Source organism: Phoenix dactylifera, chromosome 1 (genome assembly GCF_009389715.1).
Source record: "Phoenix dactylifera cultivar Barhee BC4 chromosome 1, palm_55x_up_171113_PBpolish2nd_filt_p, whole genome shotgun sequence".
Lineage (NCBI taxonomy): Eukaryota > Viridiplantae > Streptophyta > Magnoliopsida > Arecales > Arecaceae > Phoenix > Phoenix dactylifera.
The window spans coordinates 31,033,985-31,061,982 of record NC_052392.1 but is presented as its reverse complement, the minus strand read 5'-3'; the positions used below and the strand labels follow the sequence as shown (position 1 = coordinate 31,061,982).

The 27,998-nt window shown below is 36.9% G+C and overlaps 1 protein-coding gene across 19 annotated transcripts; it reads right to left on the bottom strand.

Moving 5' to 3' along the window:
• Nucleotides 1–25: 25 nt before the first annotated feature.
• Nucleotides 26–23,834, bottom strand: LOC103704355. 19 transcript variants are annotated; one of them, XR_005514040.1, is made up of 6 exons: nucleotides 23,689–23,834; nucleotides 21,856–23,425; nucleotides 13,360–13,478; nucleotides 12,977–13,076; nucleotides 2,315–2,471; nucleotides 26–399 (listed from the first exon to the last, which is right to left on the bottom strand). XR_005514040.1 is itself a non-coding variant. In XM_008787606.3 (3 exons), exon 2 carries the CDS (start codon nucleotides 23,183–23,185, stop codon nucleotides 21,869–21,871), a length of 1,317 nt encoding a protein of 438 aa, XP_008785828.1. In that variant the 5' UTR covers nucleotides 23,186–23,425; nucleotides 23,689–23,834; the 3' UTR covers nucleotides 1,520–13,478; nucleotides 21,856–21,868. The 19 variants fall into 19 exon arrangements, 1 of the variants encoding a protein (XP_008785828.1); XR_003385100.2 differs by lacking the exon at nucleotides 26–399 and having other exon boundaries at nucleotides 1,515–2,471; XR_005514034.1 differs by lacking the exons at nucleotides 26–399; nucleotides 12,977–13,076 and adding an exon at nucleotides 12,571–12,614 and having other exon boundaries at nucleotides 1,515–2,471.
• Between the last annotated feature and the right edge of the window lie 4,164 nt (nucleotides 23,835–27,998).

Below are 27,998 nucleotides of genomic sequence, written 5' to 3'. Positions count from 1 at the left end.
AAATTCCCTAATTAAAACATGTATGAAAACTTTAAATACTGAGAGAATTTGTTATTTAATGCTTTCGCATCCGCAGGTACCCAACTTCTGTTACACTGTGCAAAACAATGGATCCACGTTATAATGCACAGCCTCTCCATTAACACGCATCTGAAAAAGATGTTCATGTCGATGGGTCCAATATATATCATCATGATAAATTCCATTTGTAACTCTTGACCCGGCTACAGCCTTGTAGTGGTTTATCAACAATTGGTCAAGTACTTAGCAAAGCCAAATCAATCTTCGAAATCAAGACCTCTATTCCAGATGCTGGGCTCCTTCCCTTGCAGCAGTTTCTGATGCTGGTTCAAATAACAGCCAGCAGCTTGCCATCAGAAATGAGCAGCATAATGTGTCCTTGCATAAATCAAGACAGGTTCTATTAAAATCATCCGAAGGTTTTCTAAACTATGACTGCTATCATCAGTATGTTCCTTGTTAGATCTGTACAGTTCATATGGCAATTTTAAGCTATTAATTTGTACAATTCTCTACTTTAGTTTGTCTCGATGCCTTCAGTGATAGTTGGACAAACAATCGAACAGAGAGTATTGTTTCAGATCATCTAATATTATGGATTATTACAGTTGAATATTTAGTTTAATGATTTGTACTTGAAGTCAAATCCTTTGGATTTCTGCTGTGAAATTATTTGCAGTCAGTTTGTAGCACAAAAATCATGTAATTCCCTGAGATTATTTATAATTTGGTATGAAAGTGACTGTGGCCATATCAAAATATACTATTATTTTCTTATTGTTATGGAACAACAGAAATTCCAAAATTACCTATGAATTTTTGTACTGATTTTTAATAAATTAATTGCATATAAAAACCTCTCTTTGGTATACCTGCATATCGAAATCTCTCTTACCCTGGAAGTAGAAATTCCCCAATAGAACGTAAGTTGACTTTCATCAATCATAATGAAATATTTAGTGTTTTTTTTTTATTTTTTTTCCCTCAAGCTTTTAGCAACTAAGCCTCCTGTGCTCCTGATGGTGGCAAGGAACAGTACACCTCGCTAAAATCTCCAAAGGACCAAATGTGAGAAGGAACGAGAAGAAACATATGATAAATATATCACCATGACTAGAAAAAAGTTAATTAGAGGTCTTATTTCAGAACTTATGAGATAAAGATCCCAAGTACAATGCAATTAACGATAGGGGTTCACATGCAGAATGCCCTAGCTTTAACACATTATCTTTTTAATTCTAATTTACTCATTAACTGCTCTTTGCAGGTGAATATAATACATCAATTGACTCCTAACTAGTTATTTTGGAAATTGTGTTGCATATTTCTTTAATTGCACTTTATTGTATAGACAACACATTCGCCATGCAATTGTGACATGTAGCACAAAATTTCAATATACTCGCTCTCATAGAGAAACTATTTTTTTTGGTAAAACTTCCTATGGTTTAGTCATCTCAATATCTAAAACAATGAAAATAAAAAATGAAAAGTTATAGCAATCAAAAGTTACTGGGGTGCATTTATTAATTTATAAAATTTGGAATAAAATCCAGAATAATATAGAATAACAACAATCCATCAAATGTTCACTTGCATGTACATTACACGTGCCAAAGTATTTTTAAAATATACAAAAAAATTATTATGCTTGCCATCAACTGCTTAGATAGAGGCATTGTTTGGATCGACCAATTTATTGAGATTGTCTTGATACCTAGTTCTCAACCAATTCACTTCAAGCATCAATGCACGGCTCGCCGAAACAAGGGGACCCTATCTTTTGATCTTCATGTTCTGGGTTGCTCTAACTCACAAGAGAGTATAAATAAGCCCACTAATAAATTAAAATTATAAACATCCTTTACTAATACATGTGAATTAGCCTATGAAGAAGTGTAGAGAATGAAGATTTTAGACCTCAAAACCTAAAAATTTATCCTCTTTTTTGTGAGAAAAAGGAGATTCTCTCTCTTCTCAGAAAATTCTAGTTTGGTTAGCTATATACGTAGATAATAGTAGCACTCTCAATTTTAAAGAGACACGAGAAATCATAAACACTCTATTAATACGTGTTAAGTGGAGTAATTTAAAAAATGTAAGAAAGATCTATGAGATCTTGAAACCAGAAATCTTTCTCCTCGCCTTTTTGGGAGAAAAAAAAGGAGATTTTCTCTCCTCAGGAAAAGTCCAGTTTGCTTAGTTAGATACATAGATTGCTATTTTTGTTCATGGTCCCTCAAAATAGCACCTGTTCTCTAAATTTACTAACTGTGCAGGATGACAAGCTTACCTTTGCTCGCAGTTTTTGGCAGTGACTAAATTTTCAACTTCAGAGCCCTCTCCAATCTTCCGTAGTGTGTGGAACCCAAAAGATCATTAATAACAGCACCAAGAGAAAATGGAACACAAGTCTCATTGGACGAACCTGGAAAAGATGAGGAAAAAACCTAAAGAGAAGGGGAAAAAAGAAAGAAAGAAAGAAAGTTCTTTATTAAATGACGCAGGCTGGGGATGAAGGCAATTTTTCATGAGATCTTGCGAACATAGGAAATTCATACAAGTCAAATAAAACAAAACAGGCCATACCAAGAACCTGAAACAGAGAAGACAGGACTACCAAGGAAACATCACAAAAAGATCAAATAACATAGCTGTAAATTTGTTTATCTTCTGCAGCTAATTAGCATAAAGAAGTGAATGTTCTTATAAAGTTTCAGTCGTACAAAAAAAAGACAAAGGACCTCTGTGTAGTCTCCAAATGAGAAATTTGCTATAACTCAAAACTCCAAAAGGAAAATATGGAAGTTGATGAACTTAAATAGCTATTACAACATATACTACCGGAAGAAACAAAGGCCTGAGAATGTTTTTCTTGAAAAATCAAAAACAAAACTAGCCTTATGATTGGTAAGGTAATGTCATCCTTACCTAATTCACTAAATCAGGAGTGAACCTTGAACTGATCTGATGCAAAGGAATAATTGTAAATACATAATTAGTTGCTAATACTATTTTAGGAGTCAAAATAGAGTTTTGAGGGTGCTCTAATGGTCCATCCAGTCTGAGGGTTTTTCATTATTTTGATCTTCCAATGCTGGTCAGCTCTTATTTAGGACATATATTGGATCATTTCCATCTTTGTCCTATTTCTATTTGTAGTTATGTTCTGGAGTTTTTTTGGAAAAGGGACATGAGGTCAGAACTTGTGACAGCGAGACAAAACTGTAAAGGAGCACACCCAAGAATTCATTCAACTTTCTCTGATGTATACATTGGTTGAAAATCAATCAGAAAAGGTCAGCAGATATGTGAATGGACTCCGATTGGCCGTTCAAGATCAAATCAGCTTTGAGTGTCCTTACAAAGCGAGTGATGCATATTGGTTAGCACTTAAAGCTGAAGCTCAAATCACCCGTAATTCCTCCAAAAGGCCTGGGAATGAATGCAGCATCACTACATCAAGAAGTAAGGCAGCTAGTTCCAGCCGACGTAGTCAAGCAGCTGTTCCTTCATGTTCTAGCCAAGAAGCATATGTTTCAGGTGTAAAGACTGGTTAAGCATGGCATAATGCTCCAGTTCGGGGGGTGATCCAATATTACAGGTGTTCTGAAATTGGCCATAGATCTAATGAGTGTCCTAAGAGATTGACCGAAGTTCAGGTTAACCTTGCAGAAGAACAAAGGGAGCCATCAGAAAATTTTGTTTTAGAGAGGGAAAATCAGAATGGATGAGGCTGCCAATGGTGAAGAAGGAACTGAAGGTGACACATTGGGTGAAATTCTTGTCCGAAGACCTATGATCGCACCACTAGCTAAGAATAAAGAAGATTGGCTTTACAAAAACATCTTTCAGACTCGCCGCACAACCAGATGAAAGCCTTGTAACATGATCATTGATAGTGAAAGTAATGAAAATATGGTTGCACAAGAGATGGTAGACAAAGTGAAGCTTAAAACAGTGAAGCACCTGCAGCCTTACCGCATTCTTTGGTTCAAGAAAGGGAATGAAGCCATTGTATCTTCAAAATGCCTTGTGAATTTCTCAATTGGCACTTTTTTAAAGAATCAGTTCAGTGTGATGTGGTTCTAATGGATGCTTGTCGCATTTTGCTTAGCCAACCTTGGCAATATGATCGGAATTTATCCATGATGGAGTAAAGAATACATATACTCCTTGCCTAGGGAGGAAGAAGTCTGTTATGAAACCAATGAAGGATAAAAATTTTACTAGAAAAAAGGGGGAGTCACCTACACTTCTGAACTTGACTTCGTCAGAGAGTAAAAAGAGCAGAATTGTGTATGAGCTGGTTGCAAAAGAAGAAATTTATCCCCATGCATTACCAGAAAGTATAAGGGAGTTAGTAGATAAATTCAAGGAGGTCATGCCCCAAGAACTACTCATGGATTACCTCCGATCTATGAAATACAGCACCACAAACGGTATGTGATTCAAGAGGGTCACCAAATTCGATATGGACCACTTTGGCCACTATGAGTATTCAAGAGGAACACTAGATTCGATGTGGACCACTTTGGCCCCTACGGAGATCCAGAAAGATCACCAGACTCAATGTGGATTACTTGGCCCCTACGGATACCAAAGGGATCACCAAATCCGATGTGAAACACTTTGGCCACTATGAGCAGGGCTGAAAAGGGCCTAAGAGCGAGATCAAACACATCAAGAAGCTAAGTCGAAGGCCATAACTTGGCCGTACAATGCCCGATTGAGATGATTTTTTTTTTTTTGAAATTGGATAGTTTTTCGAAATCTATAACTTTGGGCCGATCTCCTAGAAGGTTGAATCACACTGAAATTTCATCATTTAAGCCCCAAAACGGCCTGATCAAACCAAAAATTTTCTTTTTGGGTAAAGCTTTCACCAGGCGTAACTCTCTATCCAAAAAAAATCAGGTGGAGCAACAAAAGGCAGAGTTGATGTAGAAGTCGAGATCTACCTCCTCAAGAATTTTAGCTTTTTTAGAATATTTCTAAATTTTAGTTTTTTCTAGAATATTTGTATACCTAGTCCTATTTGAATTAGGAAAAAATCCAACCCAAATTGTTGAGGGGGGATCTCATTAGTATTATAAATAGGGGCTATGTACATCAGTTTAGGAAGTGTAAATGATCAATGAAAGAAAAGAGTACTTAAGCCCTACTTTCGCAATTCTTTCATCTCCTTCTAGTTTTCTTTTGAGAGATTTGAGTTAAGCGGGTTGAAGAAAATTCTCCTTTTCCAATCGGATCAAGTTAGTATCGGAGCCATGCTCTTATCGGGTGGAATTCCAACTTGATCTAATCAGATTAAGTTAGTATCAGAGCTTCAGTCCTCTACATGTATAGAAGCCTCAATGCATGGTCCAAATATGCATGCAATACGAGCAGTCAGGAGAGAAGCTATCTATGCTTGAAGTATATTGAACAACAAAGGCGAGTATGGCTGCTAGTTTTACCTCGATGGATGATGAGATGATGGAACGTCTTACAATTAAAGAAGATAGCCAACTCACCGAGATCGTATCTCGATTGGCGATCCCTTCAACACAAGCACCAACTCTATCTCCGAGCAAAATCAAGTGGTTCAACCGCGAGACAGCAAAGTAGGTGCTTTCCCATCTTTAGTTATGATATAACAGGAGCTAAATCCTCTAAACAAGAAAAACTCTAATCCAAAAGGATCACCAAACTTGATATGGACCACTTTGACTACTACGAATATTCAAGAGGACACCAGACTCAATGTGGACTACTTTGGCTACTACGAATATCTAGGAGAATCACCAGACCCGATGTGAATTACTTAGCCACTACGAATATCCAAGAGGATCACTAAACCTGATGTGGAACACTTTGGCCACTACGAGCAAGGCTGGAAAGGGTCTAAGAGTGAGATTAGGCACATTAGAAAGCCGATTTGCAGGCCAAACTTTCAGAGGCCATATTTGGTCATACGATACCCAATTGAGATGACACCTAGTACTAAATTGGAGTTTATATGGCATTCAAATCATGAAGCCCTACATTTTCTTGAAGACATGCAAAATGGACGGCATTCTTGCAAGAGCACACAATTATGATGCACTACAAGACTAATTCACAAAATAAAGTGGCTGATGCTATGAGTACAAGGGCCCATTTACTAAAGACCATGTCTCCTAGTGTTGTCGAGTTGTAAGTGATCAAAGAACAATACAAGGAAGACCTTTACTTTGGGGACATACTTGAGAAAATCCAAGCTAAAGACAGTACTATACTAGCTGAATTTGTCATTAGTGATGGCCATTTGTAAAGGTACTAACCTTTGCCTACCTGATAGTTCTCTGAGGGACTTTTAGATAAGCTGCATGGGGGAGACCAAGGAGGGCATTTTGGCAAAGATAAAACACCGTAGATGGTGGCAGCACGAAATTTTTGGCCTTCATTAAGGAGAGATGTCTATAGGTATGTTAATCAGTGTTGTACTGTAGATGGTGGCAGCATAAAACAGGTATTTGCACTCATCTCCCAGTTCTTACAACTCCTTGGACTGAAGTTAGCATGGAAATGTGCGTTGGGTTTACCATGGACAGCACAAGGTATGGATTTGGTGATTTTGTTGTTGACCAGTTCTCTAAAATAGCAAATTTCATTCCATACAAGAAAACTTTGGATGCAACCTGCATGGCAATTTTTTTCTTCAGGGAGGTAGTTAGACTTCATGGTGTACCTGAGTATTACATCTGATAGAGACACTAAGTTTTTTTCTCCATTCTAGATGACATTGTGGAAGTTATTGGCTACTAAATTATAGTACAGCAGTGCAGATCACAAATGGCCAAACTGAATTCTTATAGCAGTTCTGTGAACAGGTCTACAGGGATGAGTTCCTTTGAGATAGTGTATGGTCGACTTCCAAATCAAGTTGTTGATCTTATGACATACTAAACCAGCAAAATATAAGTGATGATACTCTTGCCTCTGCAAAAAATTTAAAGGAGATTCAAGAAGAGGTCCGTTAAAAGTTCTTGGAGATGAATCAAAAGTGTAAGGAAGCTTATCACCGACAATAGAAGGTTTGAAGAGTACCAAGTTTGGGACTACGTCATGGTGTTTCTTCGAATGGAAAGGCTTCCTGTTGGTAGTAATCATAATTGAAGAGCAGAAAGATAGGTCCATGCCAAATTCTATGCAAGTTTAGAGAAAATGCCTATGAGGTGGAGCTTTCTCATGGTTTACACATATCTCCTATATTCAATATTTCAAATCTTCATGCCTACAATGGTGATTTGGGAACTGAATCATAGTAGCGCAAGCTGTGAAAAATAAGAACACATATGTAGCAAGATAATGAAGGTTAAAAGTGTTTTACAAGTGTGAGAACTCAAGACTAGAGATTGTTTACCTAAGGACTCATGGGTAGATGAAGATGATTTCATGAAGATTGATGCTGACAAGTGCTAAGATGTGAAAATGGCAAATCACTCTAACCGGGGGAAAATGATGCAAAATAATAATTGTTAGATACAAAAATAGTTGCTAATACCATTATAGGTGTCAAATAGACTTTTGAGGGTAATCATTTGTCCTTGCCCCCGGGTAGTTTCATCATATTTTAATTTTCCAGTTCTGATCAGGTCTTTAGGACCGATTTTAGGTCATTTTGGTCTCGTTGTCCTATTTGTAATAGTAGTTATGTTGATTTTGTTGGTTGGATGGGAGAGGGGGGGTTGGAAAAGTGATGTGAGGTGTTAGGTGGGGCTAAGTGGAAAGTTGGGCTTTTTAGGCAAGAAGCTTCTTCAAGAAGCCTCTAGCTTTAAAGGGGAGCTTGAAGGGTCTTTAAGGCGACTCTTGGTTGTTTTTCTCCAGAGCTACAGCCCTCCCAGCTAGGGTTTCGAGCACCGGAAGCAAGGGTTTTAAGAAATCAACCAGTGGCATTTTCCAATCCCTCTATCATGGCATCACAAGCAATGGGCTTACATCCTTCCAGGGAGCGTTTGGTAACCCCAACAGGATCACCACAGTGATCTAAGATCCCCGGTGATCCGAATGCTGGGGTGATTTGATCCCTAGTGATCTAAGATCAATTTGTTTGGTAGGCCATGGTCCAGTGATTAAAAATCTCCGGATATCCATAAGTAATTTGTTTGGTATGGTACGGAGATCCCAGATCACCGACCACATAATACCACAAATACCCATAATATATCTTAGATGAATTTTTTTATGTGTTTTTAATTCATATGAATCAAAAATATAAGACAATATATTAATTCCTATAATAGCTCCATAATTTTATCACATATTCTACTTTTAGTAGCCCTTATCACAAAAAAATCATACCTTATTCTCGTTCTATCAACAATACTCTTCATGATGTCAAGTTTGAATAGATTAAATTATAGTTAAATTGTTGCAACATCCAACATGTTCTTATTATTTTATTAAGACTACCATGACTCAACCCAATTATAGTTAAAAGCCCTCTCTCTTCCTCTCTTTATTCTCCCAACTTCTTCTCCTTCTCTTTTCCTCTTTTCTCCTCTCTTTTCCTCTCTTTCCCTTAATTCTCTCAGACTTCTTCTCATCCCTTTCTTCTTCTCAACCCTCCCCTCCCTCTTATCTCCTCACACGAAGCCAAGAAGAAGAGGTCCTCCGCACGAGAGGGGTCGGGCCACAGCCGGCGGCGCCCTCGGCCGTGCTTGCGGCCGACGCCCGCGGCAGCCAAGCTGAGGCCGGCGGCTCCTGCGACGTCCGCGGCCGCTTCCCACAACGCCGGCAACGGCCGCACACAGGTGAGTCCTCACCCCCTTCTTCCCCTTTTTCTTCTTCTTTCTTTCTTTCTTCTTTTAATTTACCTATCCTCCCGAGTGGATCGAGAGGAGGAAGGGTAGGAAAAATGGAAACAAGGTGGTCGGGAGGCTTACCTCTTTCGGGGATGAACTGCGACGGCCCTGCTCTAACGCCTCCTTTTCGACGCCTCCGTTGCCGATTCAAAGAATTCCCTCGGAGGAAGAAGGAAGAGCACGGTGATAGGATGATGCACAAGTAACCCAAATGACTCGCAGCGGAAAAAAAGGATTTTTTTTTTTCGTGGAGTCTCCCACAACTATAAAAGATAGTTTGGTCAACATATTTTAATCTAAGATCACTGCACTCTAGTGATGGATGCCTGTCCTCAAGGACGGGTTTCCCATCACTGGACTGAACGGTGATTTGAAAAGTGGAAGTGATCCGATATCACCGCCATGTGGGATTACTAAGATGTAACCAAACATGGTGATTTTATCACCGTCATCCGAATCACCCTCGATCCTGGAGTTATCACCCCATACCAAACGCCCCCCACCCTCCCACCCCCAATGTTCTATGTTTTTTTTCTGAGTTGTGAACTTCAGATTTTAGGCATCTTGTTTGATCTAAATGAATACATGTTAATGATCATAAATGTTTTACTTTAAACCAAGGTCCACAATCTCGGTATCGGGTACCATATCGGTACCTTATCAGTTCGATATAGTACAGTATGCTTCTGTACCGAAATAGCTCTCTAGCCATTTTTTCTAATTTTTATCTCGATACATCTTGATACAGGTCGGTACGCTTCGATATGGGCTGGTACGCACCTTGGTACGCCTTCATACAGGGTGGTATGTCTCGGTACGAGGCGGTATAGGGCTTATACCAACTCGAAGTTAAGTTTCATATAGGTTTCCTCCAAATACGATATGGTACGTCCCGTACCGAGCAATAGAGGACAGTACAGCAGACCATGCTTTGAACAAATAACTTCTTAGTTCGTCCACAATTACTACCTAATTACGAATTCAACCACCAAACATTTTATTATGCATGATTAATTTTCAACAGCTCCTCCCCTAGGCACAAGGGACATCTCCAAGTTCCTCGAAGGAGTCGACAACAAAATCTCCCTAGCCAATAACCTCCAAGCTATAACGTCTGTCACAATTTATATGTACCATGTCCAAAATGGTTATAAATGCAAAACTCAATTTCTTTCTCATAGAATCTGCAGTCTTCTCAACCAATGCTTGTTTGCAAAGTACATGACTGAGTATTCAACATAAAAAAACAAGCAACTAACAATGATCTACAGTTCGAGCAATTGTTGAGAAATATGTGCAGCAATTGTTAAGAAATATATGTGCACATGCAGTGGACTCAGTCCACGAGTAGAAGCCATAGAGCAGTTGTGTCATGTAAAGAAATATGTGCAAGTTGTAAAACATATGATCATACATATATATGGATAAATAGCAGATGGTAAAAACAGACAGAAGATTCAACAGATAACAAACTATAAAACATGAACATAAAAGTATTTCTCAAAGCTGATCCTGACATATTGGTGTCAGCTTTATTAATTCTCCTTTGCCAATCATTCCTATTAAAGCATGTAAAGACAACATATGAAGTATGAAATGCATAGAGCTGCTATATCAAATGTTTCCCTACTTCCACCACCCAAGTGTTTGCAGTGAAAAGAAGAAACAAAGTATAGCCATAAATGCAAGAGAAAAATTGGCAAAAATGGTACTATTAAATTAAAGGAAAACAAGCTATCAAATTATTCATTGTGAGAGAAAAGAAAGTCATGAATATAGTTTTCTTATTAGATAGATTTAAACTAGACACTAAAGTTTCTTAGTGACCCATCAGTTGTAATCTTTACATATTATCTGTAATTTATTTTTGAGAAAATTACAGCGGCATTCCTTCAACTTTTCGCGATTTGCACTTACACTCCAAAACTTCTAATTTTTTTTCAATTAGACCCCAATACTTAGTTTTTCATTGCAATGTGGCCCAGCCATAAATTCGAGCTCTAACACCGTTAGTAGTATGTATGAAATGACTAAATTATCCTGGGGGAGATCCCATATCTCAATTTATCAAATGATTCCCAAACTCATAGACATCCTTTAGGAATAAAGTTCATAGAAGACAAGACATGGCCATGTTTCCTCGTTCGAAGCTGCGATGTCGCCTCCTCCACTGCCGGCGACTGGGACAGTGGAACCCTGTTCACCGTGTCCCTCCTCTTCTTCATTGTTGTCTCCCTCTCCCAGTCCCCAACCCTTTCCCTCTTCACTTGGGACGTCTCTCTCCCTCCTCGCCCCCTTTGCCCCGCCCTCTGCCACCAATGGTGACCCTTGCATTAGACACAGCCCCCTCCTCTCCAACCTTCCAGCCGCCCCCATTGGCCCCTTCAACACCGTCGAGCCTCGAAAGAGGACACATTTAAGAACTATGGGGTTTGGGGAATTTCGCTCTCTCTTATCTACCATGAGGAACCTCTTCCTCTCTGAGTCCTGCAAAGAAACTAAGCTTCATACTTTCAATCCTCAATCATGGCTCCAAGTTGAAAGAGGGAAGCTTTCGAAGTTGTCTTTTGTTCTCCTATAAGATTTTGTTATCTCTTTCATTTCCTTTTACCCTAATTTGATTCTCTCATCTTCTTTTTTCATTCCTCTAGATAAAAAAAAGATCTATTTTGTTCCAAACTCGTGTGCCATTTGGGGTAATGCAAAGTTTTCTTTTCCTGCTTGAAAGATCCCTTTTTTTTTTCTCCTCCAACTTGGATTGTAGTAAGGATAGAAGGAAAGATGAAGGGTGGGTAATGGAAAGTTTTTTTCCTTAAAAAATCTCCTTTCTAATTAGTCTCAAATGTTTTACGCTTCTTGTTTCCCTTCTTGTTCATCATTATGTATCGGTGTTACATGGAAGTTGAGATCAAGATGGCAACTCCTTTTTTGGACAATGGTGGTGGGACAAAGTTTTCGTATAAGAAGGGATGGCAGTGGAAATGTAGGTACGTTGAAGTGGCTTATGTTGTAACTTCCTATATATTGTCATATTAGAAAGTAGAACAAATTAATTGTACCAAAACAACAACATGCTTTCTAAAACAACGAAAGCCTTTCTTCCTCTTATTTATGCCTTCATCTTCTTCCTTGGCTTCATTCTGTTCCATGCCTTCATTGCCATCTGCTGCTTGAGATTCGTCAATATTAGGTTCCACTCTCTCCTCCCCTCTCTATCTTCATCGCACTCAACCAAGCTGGCAAAACACAACCAGTAGAAAGAGGAACAAGGAGGGAAGGGTATTGGGGTCTAATTCACAACATTAGAAGTATTGGTGAGTAAGCACAAATCATGAAAAGTTGAAGGGATGTCACCATAATTTTTCCAAAAACTAACCCTTCTCCTAATCCAAGAGGAAAGGGTATTTATGGAATATAGTATCTGAAGTTGTCACATGACAATCACATGCTCACATATCCTAATGAAGATGGAAAGATGGGGTACATTGCAACCAAGTAATATGTTTTGAGGTCTAGTTGGAAAAAAAAAAAAGAAGTTTTGGGGTGTAAGTGCAAAACATGGAAAGTTGAAGGGGTGTCACTATAATTTTTCCTTTATTTTTTTATAATAATCATTATATTCATTATCTATTCTTTGCAGGTGCATAGAACACATACAACACATTTACTTATGCCAGAATAGCAATTTTGGAAATTATGCTGAACATTATCTTAATTATACCTTATTGTAGAAAGAATATATTTCACATGCATTCGCTTAGTTCCCTGCATAATGCAAGGACTTGGCTAAGTATATTCAACTGACTAATTTCTTTCAAGAAAGGATTTTTCTTCAATAAATTAGATTTTTCGGTTAATTATCTCAAAGGGAAAAAAAGGAAAAGAAAAGTTATACAAGCAAAAGTAGGATTGCATTTATTAACTTGGATAATAAGGAATAAAAATCTAGAATTATATAGATCATAGCTATCCATCAAATGTTAAATCTCACATTCATTGCACATGCCAAAACTAATATTTCAGAAAAAAATTCAGAAAGTATTTTATTATGATGGCCATAAATTGCGCTTCTAAAGAAGTAATGATTTGATCAAACAATTTACTGAATGAAATCATTCTCTTGATACCATAGTTCTCAACTAGTCCCATGCATTTACGCATGCGATCACCAAATAAGTGGATCGTCTCTTTCAAGCTTCATGTTCATGTCTTTTTTCCTGGTGCTTCCTGCTTTGTATCAGAAAGGAAGAGGAGAAAGATAGCCTTGTCGATTTTAAGAATGAATACTTGTTAGACCTTCTAAAAACCCAAAAATTTCCCCTCTCTCTTTTTTTTCTGAGAAAAAGGATCCTATCTCTATCTCCCCTCCCACAAAAAATCAAAAAGAAAAGAAAAAGTTGAGTTTGCTTAGTTTCAATGTAGATTATTCTGATTTTTCTTTCATGTCCTCTGCGCACAAGACTAAAAACCACATCTCTAACTTTACTAACTCCACAGTATGGAAGCTTACCTTGGCTGGCAGAAGTTTAATTTTAGAGCCCTCTACGTTCTTCTGTAAACCAGGGAACTTAAAAAGATCTTTAATAGCACGAACAGAAAATGGGACATGTGTTGCCTCTTTGGATAAACCTGTGAAAGTCAAAAAAAAGAAAAGGAAAGAAAGAAAAAAGAGAGAAGTTTGTTAAATGTCAGTTACTGGAGATGAGGGGGATATTTGATAAGATCTTAGAAACCATAGGAAGCTTATTTAAGATAAATGAAACACAGAAAAGCAATCAAACTAAGAAACTGAGATATGAAATAATTGACCTGATATGCATGCCCATGAACAAACATAATAAAAGAGAGCGATACCAGACAAGGAAAAAAATCAAATCACAAAATCTCTAAACTTGTTTTCCCTCCATATATTATTAGCGAAAAAAGAGTGAAAGTGCTTAGAAGGCTTCAATTATACAACAAGGATAAGCTACTCCACCTATATATATAGCTCCAATTAGCCAAGCCAAGTAGCATGCTACTCAGACTTGCCTTGCTATATGAAAGAGCTAATCGAGCCCTAGTGGCTCAATCCGAGTCTCTAACTAGAAGCCTCTTGTCATATGAGATACTATGGAGACAAACTTTTACAAGTATTTTAAGCCTAGATATTCAAATCATAAGCTACTCCTATAATGGATACATATCGGAAATCAATACTTGTCAGATTCTTCTCAAATATGTTATCCTATTTTTCAGGTTTTATTAAAAAAAATGCAATGGATAGTCACACGAAAATCGAGATATTTCCCTACTACCTCAAAGAATGAGGGGGAGGGCATTTTCTTTCCTATTTTATGTTAGCCTTTTCATGTTAGTCTGAAAAAAAGGGGACATCGCAATGCACGAAGGTCTTGCCACTACAGGGTTTAGCGAGGGTCAAATATATGCAGCCTAAACCCCGTGTACAGAAAAACTGCTTCCATGTATCGAACCAGTGACACCTAGGTCAAAATGGTGCAACCTTATTGTTGCACCAAGGCCAGCCCTCATTTTATTATCTATAATGTTAATATTTAAATATGAAGTATGGATTGGGCTCCATGGATTTTAATAATGCCTAAATGATGAGATGGTATAACTCAATGCTATTGTATAAAGCATGCACTACGCCATTTTGAAAGCATAATATGCTTTCTAGATGCTTTTTTACGCACACAGATATGTATATGTATATGTATATATATTTGTGTATGTTTGCATATATGAATGTATAAAATACAAATGTTTGCATATATGAATGTATAAAATACATATACATTCATTGACACATCATAGCCATATCATATCCTACTCTTTCAAGATTTGCCATATTGACTTATCCATATCATGTCATAGATGGTATCTCGTACCAATATTCGTGCTTCATAGCTATTCAACCCTTCCCCGCCCAATTTCCTTTATAGTGGAGCTTAAGGGAAGATGTTCAAGCTTTGCTTGTATGAGATCTGAGCAAGCTTGAACAAGCTTCTTACTGAGCCAAGCCAAGCTCCTTCATATTTTCACAAGCCTTTAGCTTTGAGGCTCAGCTTATTTATATCTGAGCAATAGATTTTGTTTTCAGCTTATTTCCTATCTAAGCAAATCCAAAGAGCTTTTAGCAACCCAATCCCGAGCTGTTCATGAACATCTTGGCTCATTTGCAGTCCTACTTAAATAGTCTCCAAAGAAGAATAACGCTATAACTCAAACCTCCAAATAAACAGATACTACTGGAAGAAATAAAGGCTCGACAAAATGTATTACTTGTCGAAAAAATCAATGATAAGACTAAATAAGTAATTGGTACTATCATTATTACCTAATTCACTAAATCTGGAGGGATTCATTTTTGTTACCATGAGATGTATTGGTTGCTGTAGATCATTTGATTTGAATGAAATTCATATCAAATTGACACAAATCAAACGAATTTGCAATATGCTTCAGTTCGTACAAAATTTTTAGCAAATCAGAATTCTTAATGAAGACTTAATTAAATAATTTCTAGAAACAGTGAATTACCCCATGTAGCTTCTTGTAACCAATTTTGTCTTGATAAATCTAAACCATATTTGTCAAAAAATATTTCATAAATGAGACATCATTACCAGTTATATTCCCAACAATACATGATCCTAGTAGGGGCAAACTAGGGACAAACCTAACCTTTGGCTTTTTTTATGTACACAAAGTGGCTGCCCCAATACTCGAACCCGTGCCATTGCACTTGTCGGCCCAAGCCTTTACCACTGCACCAAGCAAAGGCTCCTAAAAAATACTTCATTAATCAACAATAAAAAATGATGTTCTAAGACTAAACATAAATGTTCCTACTGTAGGTGAACCCAGTTCACCAAGGAAGAGCAAATTGAGAATTATGAATCCAAACTGGATATGGGCGAGCCAGTGAATCAGGTATCTAAGAGAACACTAATTGATAGCCATAAATGTGGACACATTCTCATCATATGATATTACAAATGAGGTTGTTAGTTTACTTAGCTTTGATAAGACAGTACAGACACTGATTCTTTGATTTTCAGAATTGTTTTGCCCCTCTTCAAAACTTGTCTTACACAGATCTAACTGACAGATCATAAAACCATAAAGTGTGGCTCATTCAAACATAAACCCAAGCCCACACAAAAAAGAAAAGGAAAGGGCAAAAATCAAAAGCTACATATAATGAGGCCAAAAAAATTGTTAATGATCACAAATGTATTACTTCCCACAAATAACACTATCTTTCTTCCCTTGTCGATAGTAACTATCTGATTAGGAATTATCAACCAAGAAATAAATTAGTAATGCGCATTAATTTTCAAAGGTACCTGGACTAAGCACAAGGGGCACCTCTGTCTTTGTTAGGTCCTCGAAGGACTAGATAGAAAAATCCTGTGTTATTTGGACACTCGTGTCCAGCTCCTACAATCCTAATGGGTACATATCGAATCAGATGCACATCAAAGACTTGCAGACATTAATTTTTTTCCATTGCAGTTTTTGAAAATTGGTTGAGAGATAGATCCTTCCAATAATGAGTTCAACCCACTATAACAGCGTTAAAAGTGAGCTTTTATTCTTTTTCCAGATTGATCAAGAATGTAGATATTAAAATAACTTTGTGAAAGAACATTTTCCTAGAATCCTTGAGCTTATTAAGCTTAAATAAGAAACATTTACATTTGAAGGCCTCAACAACTAATTCTTATAATGTTTTCTTTGGTACGATATTTAAACATATATTTATTATTTTTTTCTACTTTTTTCCAGGCTCCCCCCCCTCTCTCTTACCAAGTCAAACACTTAAACACGTCTCCATATCCAATTCTGAGGTCCATGCTCTAGCTAAAACCTCCCTAGCTATTAACCTTCAAGCTAATACTGCCTATTGCAATTCATATCTACCCTGACCAAAATGGTTATAAAACCCTGAAGCTTGATCTCTAACCCCCAAAATCAGCAACCCTCCAAATAAATTGTTGTTTATGGACTATATGACCAGAGTATTGAAAGAAATTAATGACACCAGCATTAGAATCAAGGTTAAGGCAACCGAAACATGGCAAGCCACAGTTCAAACAAATAAGGAAAACTCCACATGCACGATTATGAGCATGTTTTAAAATTTTGACTGAAGCCAGGACCAGCCCTAATCCTTTGGGTTTCGGTCAGGTTTTGCTGATTTCGGTCGGTTTAGCCGTTTCAACCAAAATGACCTTTTTATTTTTTTTTGGGGGGGGGGGGGGGGGGGGGTTCGCGGTGGCTGGGGCGTGGAAGATGCGTTAACAAGCAAATAGATTTAATGCATTTTAACTTCATCATATAATCAGTCACACATTTATTTACAGCTACAATGATTTAAACAAGGTTTATTTTCATCTAAACTTCATTAATAGAAAGTAAGATGTAATCTTAATGTGAATTTTTAAGTTATGAAGTAGCCAATATCTCAACGCTATTAGAATTAAATATGGTGACGAGAAATCTCATTTTATCCTCGTCTCCACCAATAATCATAAACATGCTGCAATGACAATGATTTGCATGGCCCACCTGCAACAGTAAATGGTACTAAACAGGTATATTTAGTTAATAATATATAGTTATATAGTTGTTAATTTATGCTTGATTAAGTGATGTTTGGTATTCTGCTAAATAGGTTAGTACATTCATTTAATACATTTAGTACATTAAACTTTAATATAGTTCAAATTCAACCAAAAATTACTGAAACTACATAAGTTATTAGCATAGATAAATACGGTGTAATAGCAAAATGATGTGATGTAACACACCTTGATTTTTTTCTTTTTTTAATTTTGTCTGTTTTCTCACTAAAACTATGAAACTCGGAACAAAGGTGTGAGAACCGAAACCCTACGTAAGGGAATGAAACCAAAAATAAGTTTTAAAACCTTGATCATGAGGCCTAAGTCTACGAGTAGAAGACACGCTGAGGTCATGTCATATAATAGAATTATGTACGAATTCTAAAAATATACCATCCATAAACATATATACACATGAATATACAGATGAAAAAAGGAGACAGATGATTCAATACATAACAAGCTATAAGCCATGAACATAACAAGACCATCAAACCTGATAATGAATCAGCTTTACTAATTCTCCTTTGCCAATTATTCCCTTTAAAGCATGGAAAAGCCAACATACAAAATAAGTATAAAATGCATAGTCACCATACCAAATTTTTTTTTCCTGCCTCCACCATCCATGTGTTTTCAATGAAAAAGACAAACCAACAAAAGCATACATGTAGTGAAAGAGAAATTGAAAAAATGGTACTACTACGGTGAAGACAACAAGGTATGGAGTTCAAAGGTGAGCTAAAATAGTACATAAGGTGCACAGTCACCACTAAAAACGAGCCACGAGCACCATAAACATGGCCCATTAGCAAAAGCACTATGTCAATGTTTAAGCAAATTTACAAGAGAACAAACATAGTGCCAAGAGAAGCTACATGAAGCACTTTTGGTAAGCAAAAAAGCAGCACATGAAAATTAGAGTACAAGTCTTAGGAAGTGACCTAATCTCTCTTGATGAAGCCTTGAGCAGATAGCAAAATGATAAGGTGACACTGATCGGCAAACCCAGCAGAAAAAAAAAACTGGATGAGGAGACAATTTATTTTTTTGAGGAAACTGGAAAAAATGAGAAGACTGACAATTTAGAGCAAAGTGTGAATTGGCTGACAAATTGAACTAGCAGTTAGCAGGTTTACTGACAAAGTCAATTAGTGTCAACGTATAAAAAAATAATGTGATATTGTAGGTTAAAAGAATAAGTGGCCGAGGCACAAGAGACACCACAGACAGCAATAAAAGAAGCTAAGTTTGTTATTAATCAAACACTGATTGTGACTGGGGAGAGAAACAAGTGTCAAGATTTGAGAGATTGACGTGCACAAAGTGAACGTAACAAGAAAGTAAGCTGCAAAAATGTCACGATAATGGTGACAGATAATTGATGTGGAACGTTATAAACTTAGTGCCTTCTGACAAACATGCGAAGTAAGGTTTGTCCAAAAGAAAGTCGTCATGTATGAGATAAGAATAACAATGCATTTCAAGAGTGGAAAGACAAAACAAAATAAGAGGGCCAATCTGATGTCTCAATGATGGAAAAGATGAAAGACAGCACCAACAAGATATAAAGTAGCATCATGTGAGACCAAATCTAAGCAAAGAATTGATGCAGAATAAATGTGTTATAATAATTTAGAAATTCAACATAATCAACGTCAAAGCAGGGATTAATCAGAGGCTATTATGACATACCCGAGGAATCAACTGATGTAGCACATCATATTTGAGGACATGTGCAGGCATGTGTTTAGTTCCACATTGGTTGTACGCTGGATAGATCTTAGGTACTTATACAAGATAAAGAAACCCAAATAATACTTCCCAGCTAACCTTTTAAGGTAAAGTCTGGGGTTATTACGAATAGTATTCGAACAGACCCGACTCATAACTTATGTGGACTAAAGGACACTAAAGCACGGGCCCTTTTTGGAGTTGACCGCAGGCCAATCGCAATGTTTGCGATTAGATTTGATTGGATTTTGATCCTTAGCCTGGTGACGATGCCAAAACTTAAACAGGGGTTGGGAGGGGAAGAGAGAGTTTGAGAGAACCCATGCAAACATAGGTTTGGTCTAACATTGGCAATGCACTAGGTAGATCTTGAGTACTTGTACAAGGCCAAAGAAGCCAAACATTACCTTATGGCTAGCCCTTTTAGGTGAGGTCCTAGGTTATTACATCATATCTTTTTTATTAAGGGAAGGCAAGGTAAGGAGAACATAAACCAACCAAACGTGCGAAATTAAATCTTTGCATAGAAAAGGATGCAATAGCTATTTGGATGCAAGACAACAAATGAGACATAGGATTGATATGCCAATTTAGGAGACTAAATTATAAAGTAGACCAAAGAAGGTTGGACTAACAACAAAGAGGCATAGGATATCAAATCTAGCAAAAGATGTAAAACTCACGGCGCAAGATATAGTACCCAGTACCCACAATAAACTAAAGCTATAAGCCTAGAACAACAATGAGCAAAGGAAAAGGAGCCATCCAAAAATAAGGAAATATAACTTGTGAATGCTAGAGAAATACAACTCTGTTTAATACAAATTTTTAAGAGATATAGACAAGTCAAAAAGATGTAGTAAAATTCCAAGAGCCAAAGAAGGGGTCCTAAAACAAGAATTAGATGAGAATCCCAACTATCAAATGCTTAGTGGGGCAAACATAGGAAAGGAAAGGAAAAAGAAAAATAAATCAACTCTTTAGATAGGTGGCAAAGGTCAATGATAAATTATTACTAACACAAAAATGTTGAATAAGTTGCACACAAGATCAGGAAGATAAAAAAGATGAAATAATTGGTTGGGCTGAGGAGGGGGCGCGGTTGGAAGGAAAGAAGAAGAAACTGATGAAATTGGTGGGACATAACCAAGAGATAGTCAAAAATAAGCCTACTTATGCAATTTCGAAAAGCTTGACTGAGTTCAAAATCAAAATTGACAGCTACCTTTGAGTGGAGAGAACCATTGGTACACTTACCAAAGGTCCTATTATCGAGAAGAAAAAAAGAAGATTATTTTCGGGGGAGGCATAAAAGTTCAACAGTTTATCGAAGTCAGATGATGCTAAAATGAAATCAATGTACTATTTCTAATGGGAAGAGAGTAAAGTTTTGAAGTTTGCATTTCACTACTTTCAAAGACATGACATCAGATCTAAATCTTAATTCACCAACAATTTTTTTTTGTTTGCCAAGCAGTGGTGCTAATAGACATTGGTTCAGAAAGCATTAGGTGGAATTAGCATGCATACAATGATAGGGAGGGTAACAACACAGAAATTCACTGGTAAAGATAATGAATAGCTCGAATGGATCTGTAACAGCACATCTCACTAGTTTTCACAAAAATCATGGGCCAGCAACCCAAAGCCTTATACCATTAAGCATGAGAACAAGTATCATGGGCAAAATGCATAGGAACAATTAGAAATATGTTGCTTTATATCTCATATATGTACATTAAAAAAAATCTACATTGAATACTGAGAATATATGAGCTATAGAATTTACACTAGAATAGGCTGTCAAACTCTCTCTCTAAAAGTCAAACTACTAGGCATTCATAACATCTTTCCTAACTTTGAAATGATAACTAAAACTCATAAAAATGACAATCTGGTTCCTTTTTAAATTATTATTGATTCAATAGCAATTTATTCAGATTCATTAGAAATGGCACTAGCTGAACAGCTATCGAGACATAAATCTTTTAGTAGATAGCACAGACAGCTCTAAAAGATAAAACTAAGGACAATGGTCGAATTACTCTAAAACAATTTTGTAGCCACCTGTGAGGAAAAGATAAATAAAATGTATCATACTTCTTCAGCCAACTTATAAATGAAATCAAAGAAATCGGGCTTATACGATAATGTTTAGCGAAGATATGTAACCAACCACACTTATATGGATAGATCACATACACACCCAAAAAAAAGGATAAGGAGCATTACAAAAGTGACACTGTTTACAAGCTGACCACTTATACAATAAATAGATCACACTAATTAGCAAGACGTAACAATTAGCAGCACAACCGATAAAGCAGAACAGACATAGAGGACAAGATATATGATTCAAACAAATCAAAGAGATAATTCAGTTTCTCATGCAAAAAAAAAAAGCAATGATACTAAACAGTAAAGGTTCAAATTAAAATTTGTCTATGGAAAGGGAAAGGAAGAATCTGATATCACCAAGAGTTTGAGGTTCAACAGGTGAACCTCTCAACAGGTGGTGAGTGATATCACATAGTCTTCTATGAACAGTCAATTCACATGTCACCTTCAAACAAAAGCTTCATCTTAAAAACCTTGACATCAGAAAGTTGAGAATCTGCCCTTCTCTCTCAAAATTGTACCTTGAAATTGCATTCAGTAAAGCTCCAGCTCTAACTCCTTGCGCTTCAGTTCAAATGCCAGGCGTTCATTCTCAAGTTTCATCCTTTCATTTTGCATTCTCATCCTATCCAATTCACTGTCCTTCTTCCGACAAAAATGCTTCCATTTGAATCGCCGCCTCTCTATCTCCAACATCTCTGCTTGAATCTGCAGCCTTTGTTCTTCCAGCTGAATTGCACGTGACCTAATCAACTGCTTCTGTGCCCAAGAAGCGCTAGATTCAGGGAATGCTTGGTTCACATCAAAAGAAGAGCTTTGAGAATAAGGTCTTCTAGGATTAATTTGAGGGCCCAAAGAGTTTGTAAAACTCAAATCTTCACGCTCCAGCCCTTGCTTCATCCTCTTTGAAAAGGATGAACCTCCAGTATCTCTAAACAGTGTGTCATTGTCCACAACATCATCTTCCCTATCATCACTATCTTCTTGATCATCTTCATCGAAATCATCTCGTGCAGCCCTTTTTGTGTCATGATCATCACTAATTTTCAGAAGCAACTGCACAGAGCGCTGAACTTCAGGATCAGCAGGTAGATGTAAGCGATTCTTGTTATGGTACGAGCACATCTCTTCATAATAAAGATGCTTCGAGCTTAAGATCTTCCTCACATCATTCTTTGCCTTTTCAGAAATGTAAGGCATATAGTCTAATAGTGCAGGATTCTCCACAACCTTGCAAGATGTGCCTCTGCCAAGAATTTCTGTAAGCCTCTTGTACCTTTTATTCAGATCATTAAACTTGTCTTCACACTGTTGGGGTGATACATAGCAATTTTTCTCAGCCATGACTTTGGACACCAACTTCCACTTTCCTTTTTTCTGTAACATGGTGAGTTTTCTCTTTGCACTAATGTCAAGTTCACTAGTATCTTCATTTAAGTAAGAAATCACAGTTATGAGAAGCTTAACCATTCTGTCCGTCCACTTCACCCTCTGCCACGGAGCAGCCTTCTTCTCTCTGACACTTTCATTGGGAAGATCAGCTCCGTCCTCAGTGTCATCATCCTCACTTGTCGTGTTTTTGCCATAGTCAACCTTATTGTAGTCCATCATCTGAAGCATAGGCTGCTGTTCGCACTCACTCATCTGACCAACCGACTGGCAGAAAATATTGTTCATTGGTTGATGAACCATTGGACCCTGATGTTGGGACTGGTTTGGATGTTGCTGCTGATGGTGAAAGCATCCATGTGGGTTCTGTTGCTGCTGCATCGCCATTGAAACTTGGAGATCAAATGCACCATAAGGAGAAGACCCCGGGATCATGTTTCCTGCTGACATATTCCCTTCCATCACGAGATAGCACACAGATCGTCAAATCAAAGTTACACGGCTCTCTCAAAATTTTTGCTTGGAATTTGGAATGGATTTCCCGGATCTAAAGTACAGCTAATGAGATTTCAACTCTTTTAATCAGATTGTTCACAAAACCAACTAAGTTTGCAACTTTCTGAATCCCTGTCGGATTTATGCAACAGAAAAAGCTCCTCCTCGAAGCAGATCAATGAAAAACCCCGAAATACGCGTTAAAGCCTACAAGTCCAAAAGATTTTCAGATCAACAACAAAAGAGCACCGAAATCCCAAATCCAAGTTACATCAGGGAAATAATCAATCTAGCATCACAAAATCATCTCCATTTGCCTCATAATCTGAAAAAGAAAATAGCATTTCCACGATATTTCTTTCGATTTCTCCAAAGACACGACGACAGATGCTCAAAAAAGAAAAAGCACCCCAAGATTGAAATCAAAGAGTAAAATCGAGAAGACAAACAGCGTTCCATCGATGACTTACTATGGATCAGACCACCGACATCGCCAGAGAAATCGAAGCGCTCGGGACGAGATCCATTTCAGGAGCTAGGGTTTTTCTCAGGGTTTTGGACTCGCTCCGGTGGCAGAGGAGGTTGGGGTGGGGGGACGCGGAGGGACTGAAGGCATTGGAAATAGACAACGTTATGAGCGTGTGCCGCACACGGAATTGGGGGGCCGGGGTTGACGTCAGCAGGGCCCACAGGAAGGCTAGAGAAACGGATGGGAACATGGGAGCCAGAGGACCGGTGCATCTTCTTTTGCTAAATCAGATTTTCTAAACCAATATAACTTAAATATATATATATATATTACTAAAAATAAAATATCTAATAATTTAAAAATATATATTTAATATAGTTGTCCATAAAATAGATTCGGTATGATAAGCTACATATGTTAACATTCAGTCTGCAATACTGTTAGCTTCTCTATAAACATGTGTTATTTCATAATGTTGTAGGCTTATCTAAAGATGGATATTAATATCTGAAAATAATGAGTTAGGTAGCCACTTAATAACTATCAAGGAGTCTGTGAAAAGGCTTCCAAATTTTTGTTGCATACGAGACATCTTTCCATGTAGCACATAATTCTACCACTATAGTATCAAATAATCTAATATTGCCGGCTTCAACAAACGTAACAATTACACTTCTAATGACAATACTTGATCTACCAGTATCACCTTCATTTAAAATGCAGACATCAAAATTAACTTTGAGAAAATTAGAGGATGGTAGCTTCCAAATGAAGTAGATCATATGTGGCATTGTAGAATATGCAAAATAAGAGCTACAGTTTTCCTCAGGTATCAAGGATTCCTCCGAGGTAGTTGCATTAGTGTATGCATAGGCCTAGCTGGATGCTCTTATGAGAATCATTCTGGGACTCCGAGCACTAATTTAGAAAATGCGATCATTTTTGATCAACCAAATATGATGAACAATATAAAATATCAATATAGCCTCTGTACTTCGGTTACCTCTAACGGATCTCCTTTTAATTATCTAGAGAAAGAAATCAAGAGAAAGAGTTGGAATAATCGCTACATCATAAATACAAGCATGTCTCTAGATTCAAATTGCCAACCTACATTGTGAAATAATATGAGAGGTTGATTCCTATATGTTCGGGCATAAGTCATGATGATTGGGATACGGAGACCGTGTTGGTGTAAAATATCTCGGCATGGAAGTAGATTGTATGCTATTTTTTATATAAACAGAACAACCTTGTGATAAACCCCAATTCTCCATATCCAACCAAAGTTTCTAGTTGATGGGGCTTCCAGCTTAAAAAATTTGCGACAATTTGCAACTCTAATTGACAACCCAAATGAAGGGCTACATCCCAACCTATCTACACTATCTCCACTAGTATAGGAATAGTAATAATTTTATCTGCTAATACCACTGGCAAATACCAATAGATCACAAATAAATCTGAACTATTCTCACCGGTCAACATAAGATCCTTAACTTTAAGACTTTGTAGTATACTATTATTAATTGGAGGGGGGCATTGTGCAATGGGAATGGATGAAATTTATGGATCCCAAACCACATAAATAGATGTCACATTACCTACGATCCATCTGAGATTAGATAAAATCAATGCAACAAAAGAGCACAACTTTCTCCAGATAGGTGAACCAGTATGTAAACACACCGGAGAGGACATAAACAACCATGCACCATACTTCACTCTTATAAGAGAAACCTATAGCTTCTTATGAGTCAACAGAAACCTCGTAGTATATTTGGCCATCAATGCATCACTCCAAGCAAGCAAAGAAGTAATTCCTATACCATCTGTCCGCGTAATCAAATGTATTTTTCTAGAGGTATCTAAGAAGCATCATAGAAAATTTCTGGTTATGCCCTCCAACTTTAGAAGAATGCTCTTAGAAATTATATAGTAAGACATCAAATATATAAAGCGTGAAGAGAACAGACTTAATTAAAGTGACATTTTCTATCATAGATAGAGCCCTCCATTTCGACCATCTTGCTATCTCAAAAACTATTATACCAAACTCCCACAATCTACTGAAGTCAATCTCTTGCCTAAAACAGAAACTCCCAAATAATTTCAGGTTCCATCATATATTCGAATGTGCAAAAGATTCTTAATTCACTAACTTGATAGAATATTAATCTTTGAACTAAACCTAATAGTTATTTTTTAAAATTATTTTTTATTCTGAATCCCTACAATACTTCATTAAAAATATTAGGTAGCACTATAGCATATGTTAATATAGCTCAAGCAAAGAGAACATAATCATTTGCATATAGAGTGTGCGAGATATGAATCCTTGATCAGTGTGGTTGACATACAAAAAACAATTTTGCTTTTTTTTTCTCTTCTTTTCAAGGATAAGGGTCACAAGATGTAGTATTTAAATATTAATTATGCTAATTCATATTTGTCAAGCTTGTACGTATTTGTCTTAAATATTAATTATTCTTTGACGAATAAAGTCACTAGAAAAACTAAGTTTGTGGGACTCAGATGAAATATTATTTTGTGACACAATCCATTTTATGGTCATGATGGTAGCAATTCCCATTCCAAAATAATACATTAAACATGAAATGAATAGTAACCGGCAAAAGCACATCAAATTATGCAAAATTTCTTATAGGTCTAGCTTCGAAACATGATAAGTAATTGAGAGAATGTGACTTATACTAGAATAAAGCAGGAGAAACAAGGAAAATACAAATTTATTTTTGCAATAAGTGATTTTATCCTCGTTTAATCATTACTTAGTACAATAATGTGGTTAGCATGTGCTATGCTCTTGCTTTTTTCTTTATTTTTTTTTGCCAATGAAAGGCTTTTTGGGTGTTTGCACTAATTGAGGATGATAAAAACTGGGGATAGCATATTCATGAGGACTCTAGGAAATGTTAACCCTTGGTTATCCTCAATTTAATCAAACTGTCAGAAATTGATGATTCTACATAAAATATGTTGCTTGCCACTTATTCTAGGGATAAGATGGGATAAATTTTTGTCCCACCTGTTATCCACTTCATAAACTAGGGCACATGGATATGATGGCTTGATATCATCTTTTCATCTAATAATTATGTAGAATTTGATAGGCGAGCCCATTCAAAATGGAGATATTGATATTACTAGATTTGTTGCTTGGTAGATTTTTTTTTATTAGTGAGGAATAGAGAAAGTCCACTTAGCCATGTTGGTAGCCAAAGTTGTGCTCCAACACAAATTCTTTGGTGATGGGCAGCCTTGCCACATATAAGTCTATTTTCTTAGAGAAATATAAAAGTCATTTTAGCTACTCCGACAGCCAAAGTCATGATTCAATCTAAAATCCTTGGTGTTGGCTCATTAATTCATTGATGCCACATATAGGCTCAAACAAATTATTGAAGGAATGTCCTTCCCATGTAAATATTCATCAACATGGATGTGAATTGTGAATAAATATCTCTATCTAGTGTTCTGAATCTATAGAACCAGCTCGACCCATGGTCATGTCAAAGATTAATTGTTCAACTACAAGTCAAATACAATTTAAATATGTCACTCTCTATTTTATCCCCTCCTCTCATTGTTACTTGATTCAGATTAATTGCCAATTTGAATCAAAAGAAGAAAAGAAATAGAAAGGAGGGAAGAAGAAAGGAAGAAGATGACCTCCATATCATTATATTACCGAACCTCCTCCTAAATTCAGCAACAATAAGAACTCCTAAATGATTATCAACCTTTATCCCAAATCCAGTAACAAGGGGCACCCTCCACGAATCTGACAATATGGGTATTCTTCTCTAGGATAATAAAGAGCATCATTTATCGTGAGTTTGACAATGGCAAGCACCTTTGCCACAAATGAGCCACAAATGAACATCAAATTTGACAATGATGAGCACCTTTGCCACAAATTCAATTATGGTGGACTCCACCATAAATCCGACGATGACAAGCTTTAAAAGCCTAGTGACCAACAATAGGCTTGTCCTCCATGAATTTAACAAAGGACTCCTTCTCCTCTCTTCATCTTAGCTAGATCAAGCTAACTCAACTTGATAAAGCTAGCATGTTATCCTATAACTTGCAGTGGAATATGAGGACTTTTGTTCTTGATATTACCACATAAAGAAGCATGCATAATGGTCATGACGAATTATATATGCCCATGATGATGATTTGATGTTGATCATTGCATTTCTGGGAGATGTTGAGACCATGAATATACATGATCATGTGAGAAATACCATCCACAATTGTTTCATTCCACATGCCTATGTTCAA